This window comes from Arabidopsis lyrata (genome assembly GCF_000004255.2).
Source record: "Arabidopsis lyrata subsp. lyrata unplaced genomic scaffold ARALYscaffold_1, whole genome shotgun sequence".
In the NCBI taxonomy this organism is placed as follows: Eukaryota; Viridiplantae; Streptophyta; class Magnoliopsida; order Brassicales; family Brassicaceae; genus Arabidopsis; species Arabidopsis lyrata.
In genome coordinates, this window is record NW_003302555.1 from 24232662 (window position 1) to 24237446 (window position 4785).

General features: G+C 36.1%; 1 protein-coding gene across 2 annotated transcripts; it reads left to right on the plus strand.

Moving 5' to 3' along the window:
• The first annotated feature begins 1413 nt into the window (after positions 1-1413).
• Positions 1414-3678, plus strand: LOC9327461 (F-box/LRR-repeat protein At1g48400). Of its 2 annotated transcripts, XM_021015095.1 has the most exons (4): positions 1414-1734; positions 1810-2830; positions 2939-3079; positions 3167-3678. In XM_021015095.1, exons 2-4 carry the CDS (start codon positions 1871-1873, stop codon positions 3497-3499), a joined length of 1434 nt encoding a protein of 477 aa, XP_020870754.1. In that variant the 5' UTR covers positions 1414-1734; positions 1810-1870; the 3' UTR covers positions 3500-3678. The 2 variants fall into 2 exon arrangements, with proteins under 2 accessions (XP_020870754.1, XP_020870753.1); XM_021015094.1 differs by having other exon boundaries at positions 1414-2830.
• Positions 3679-4785: the final 1107 nt, after the last annotated feature.

Genomic DNA, 4785 nt, shown 5'->3' on the forward strand with positions numbered 1-4785 from the left:
GTTTCGCTTCCTCCATATAGAGTAGATTGCAAGCTGGAAAGCATACCTTGTTAAGAATAGGCTTATCGTCCCCAAGACTCATCTATGAGAGTTTTGTGTATATCTCTCCATCTGGTGGTGAACTTCTGGCCTAGGAGCTCACGGCTCACTCCTGACCATATCTCCTCGGCATAGCAACATGTAAAGAAGAGATATTCATGTCTTTGATCGGATCATCGCACAAAACACAAGATATTTTTGCTCCCACTTGCCAGTTTGCTATTCTGTCTACGGTAGTTAGACGGTTCCTTGTCGCAAGCTATGTTATAAATGTGTATTTAGGTGTGGCATGAAGAAACCAGACAGCCTTATGTTCTTGTAATTGATCTTGTTAATCCGTGTTCTTTTGGACTTAAAATGTTGTTTTAAGGGCTGTTAGTTGGTGTCAAAACATATTGTTTTGAACTGTTTTGGACCTCGTCTATCACTGCTTTAATGTTATTGAAATTGTCTATCATGTGCCTCCTCCTTCTATGGTTTTCAATTACTTCTGATAATGTAGAATGAAGAGTTATCCCCATATCGATACATCCTATTTGACCCGTGAGGTCTATAAGTTTCCCCAATGGAGACCAATTATCAAACCAAAAAGAGATATGTCCTTCCCATTTCGCACTTCTTTTCTAACAAACCCAGCAGCAAGCTCACGATACTTTAGCAGTTTTTTCCACATCCATGACCCCATTGAGGTCGTTCCCTTCATTGACCAGAAGGATCCCTTCCTTATGAGGTATAACCTTATCCATTGTCTTTGCTTTTCAGGTTACCAGTGTCTTTTAGCCTTTGATGTTGTTGGTATGGAGAATGCATAGATTTTTCTTTTTGGTTTGTAGGGATGCTTTGGATCTGATATGGAGTTAGACTAGAAAGTCTTCATCACTTTTGTTACGAAAGGTCTTTCTCCATTCAACTTATCACTTTTGATGCACATCCAAGCTTCTGGCCTCCACAAAACCAAAACCTATCTCTGACGAGTTTGACGATACAACTATGGAGTATGGACCATACGTATAGTAAGTTCATCTTATTACCCGCATTTGAAAATTGGTATATATCTCTCTTTGATATTGAGTTGAGTAGGAGGTAGCAAAGAAAATTGGGCAAGTTATAGCAAAATATTGCTTGGATAAAGGGATCACAAAGTTGGCCTTTGAGTGTGGTGGTTCCCCTTACCACGTATGCCTTGAGGCTCTTGCCGCTGCAGCAAAGTGAACACGGTCTCTTAATTCACACAACCTTCTTCACCTCAAGAAAATAAAAGTAAGATCCCTCACTCCTTATTTAGTTGAGTCAACATATTGTTCATCAACCATTACCATGTTGCTGGTCTCTCCCCCTGGAATTTTCATGGAAAGATTCAGATTTTACATGTTTCCACTTTTGTTCACAATCTCGAAACATTCTATGATTTGATTTGTGAGGATCATAAGCTACATAATATCTGCAATCACAAAGAAATCATATAAAATTTGAAAAACTGGAAACTGATAGTTAGTCTACAAAAAAAACAGGAAACTATTAACTACAAACATTGGCATCAAAAAACAAGAGTGTTGTGTGTGATCGAAAAGTTGTAAATCAACGAGGGAAAAAAAAGGAATTTTTTTATTTATAGGTTATAGAAAAGCTTTTGTCTCAAATTCCATCGCCAAGCAAAGCTGTTTTCGATCTTTCTCGTCTCCTCTGCCGTCGAAGGTTTGTCTTTTGCGTTTCTCTTCCTGAATTACTCTCTCCTTCGATTTAAAGGATCCATCTTTGATTCTGGGTTAGGATTCGAAGGCTTCAATTCAATAGGAGGAACATCGAGTTGTATTAGGTACAAACAAATCTTATGGCTATGAGAAGTTCTGCTAGAGATTCGATAAGCAATTTGCCAGATGAGATTCTTGGCAAAATCTTGTCTTTGCTTCCGACAAAAGTGGCTGCTTCGACATCGGTTCTGTCCAAGAGGTGGAGGAATCTGCTGGGTCTTGTAGACAACCTTTGTTTTGATGAGTCGATGGTTGTGTATCCCAATGAAGAAGAAGCTGAAAATGGTTCAGATCGCTTTTCGGATTTCGTAGACAAGGCATTGACTCTGTTAGGCAATTCTCACATCAAGAAGTTCTCTCTGTGTCATGAGCCTAGACGTGGCTGTGTAGATGCATACCAACGTTGGATTTTCACTGCCATGGAACTTGGTTTATTGGAACTACACTTGCACGCCGATAGACGCTATTCTTGTGTTGATATAGAGACAGAGTTTTTCACGAGCAATACACTGGTCAAGCTCACACTATCCGGTGTATATTCTCTTGAAGCTGAGCGTGTGTTTTTCCCTGCGCTCAAATCACTTTCTCTATTATCAGTTTCAAGGCTTGACCATCCCAACTATTGTCAGCTCGTCGATGGCTGCCCTGTCCTCGAAGAACTGTTCATATGTGACGCTGATCCTTGGGATACACCATGTTGCGGTACGGGTGTGGAAAGTGCATCCATCAAGCGACTTGTGCTTTTTCTCAATCTTCCCGGTTCTAAAGAAGATCACGAAGTAGCTTATCTTGAAGCACCAAGTCTTGTGTACCTTGACTATTCGAGTTATGTCTTCGAAAATTATCAGTTTACTGATTTGGATTTGCTTGTCGAAGCCCGTCTGAGTCTCAGATTATGGGACTCAACTAATGATTATGATTATTCTGATGACGATGACGATGATGATGAACCAAAGGAGGCTATATTTGGCGATGTAACAAAACTAGTTGCGGGTATAAGCCACATTACAACCCTTCACTTGTCTCCCGATTCCCTTGAGGTCAGTTCTTCTTCTTTTTCTATTGATTGTGTTTTGGTTTGTGTAGGACTATAATTAATCTACTGCTAGCTAGCAAGGTTTCTCACTTCTATATGGTTTTTGGTTCAGGCGTTTCATTTCTGCTGTGAATCCATGCCGATGTTCAACAACCTCCTTAATTTATCTATTGAGAGTAACAAGGATAAAGGTTGGCAAGTAATGCCACTTCTCCTCAAGATTTGTCCAAATCTACAGACTTTAGTCATCAAGGTATGTTCAGTTCCCTTATTGAAATACTTTTTTTTTTTTTTTTGTTGTTTCTGCCGTTAAACATGTCAAATTGGTCTCTGGTTTCAGGGTCTTGTGCACAGAGTAACAAATAGATGCGGAGATGCATGCGCTTGCATCCCTAAGAAGCATAAGAATGAGAAAACGAAGAGGAAGATTGTCAAGGAGGAGGAGAAATTATGTTGTTTATGGACATGTGAAGTGAAGGTGCTAGAGATTTCAGAGTATGGAGGTTCTTTTCTAGAGCTGAAACAGATGAGACATTTCTTGGGGAAGTTGAAATGTCTTGAAACTGTGAAAGTTGGTGTTGATGCGGACAACGAAAACAACAGTGAGTTCTTGCGAGCTAATCTGCTGGCTCTCCCCAGACTTTCATCAAAGTGCAATATTCAGTTCGGCTGACCTTTTTCTCCCCTCATCTTTTTTCGCTTTGATGTGGCATTGTAAAAGTAACTTAACATGAATATGATTATATCACTAAAATTTCATTGAAGTTCGTTACAATATAATAAGTATGCATACAATCTAGTATGTGTTAGATTTTTCTGTGTTTGTATAGAGAAAAGTGGAATATTCTCGAATTATGTTGTGTTGTTGTTGTTGTCTTTTTTGAGTTCCAATGACTTGTGGTAGGAGTGCAGAAGAGTAAAAAGCTGTAAATGCTTACTATCACTTGTAGGATTTTCTTTGACTAGAAGCCTTATGTAACTTTGTAGGTAACTCTTGTATCTTGGCTCAATCTAGAGCATCCTTTGGTAGTATGTTGAGTTAAAAAATATGTTTGCTACGTTGGAGATTTTTTTTTATATAATATGATAGATATTAAGCGATAGAATTTATTATATTTTAAAATATAATCTTGTTAAAATTTAATATATAAAATAAATAAACTACTTTTGTGTAAAATAAATATATATATAACCATGATTAATATTATTTCGAATTTAGTATATATTTTTTCTCTGAATTTTGAATTTTATTTATTTATTAAAAATATAGCTTTAAATTTAAATTTGAAAAAATTATCATTTTATATATAATTGTAGTTTTTATTTTAAAAATATAGAAAAAGGTTATATTTCAAAGTATAACTTAAAAACAGGGTAATTTTCAAAATCACCCTTTTTTTTTTGTTCTTTTTTTATCATCATTTGAGTCTTTTTTATTTTATATAAACAATCTTTACAAGTTTTTATTTTTTTGACAATTAAAACGTGTGCAAACAATTTCATCAATATGAATGAATAAGTAGAATATTTTTGTTAAGACCATAGACAAACCCGGTCCTGATCATAGACATATAGACTATACCAACCCACATCAGGTTTTTTACGAGGCATAAACCATAATCTCTTTTTTTTTTTTTTTGAACAAAGGGGATTAACCATAATCATGATTTATTTTGTTATAAGAAATAAATGCATGATGATCGTATAATCTTATACCTTTTTCGCCATTTGATTTTTTACGAGTTCTAGCTAATTATAATAGTTTTTCGTTTTTTTTTTTAATTTAATAAAGGGTCAAATATATGAAGTTTAAAAGAAAATTTTAACATGTGCATTTCACATACTTCCATAATTAGATAATAGGTTTGCCAAGTAAAAGGGAAATCGAGTGGGCATGGCTCTTGTTGAGGTCCATCGAAAGAGCCTTCTTCGTGGATCACATGAGAGATGAATTCTTTC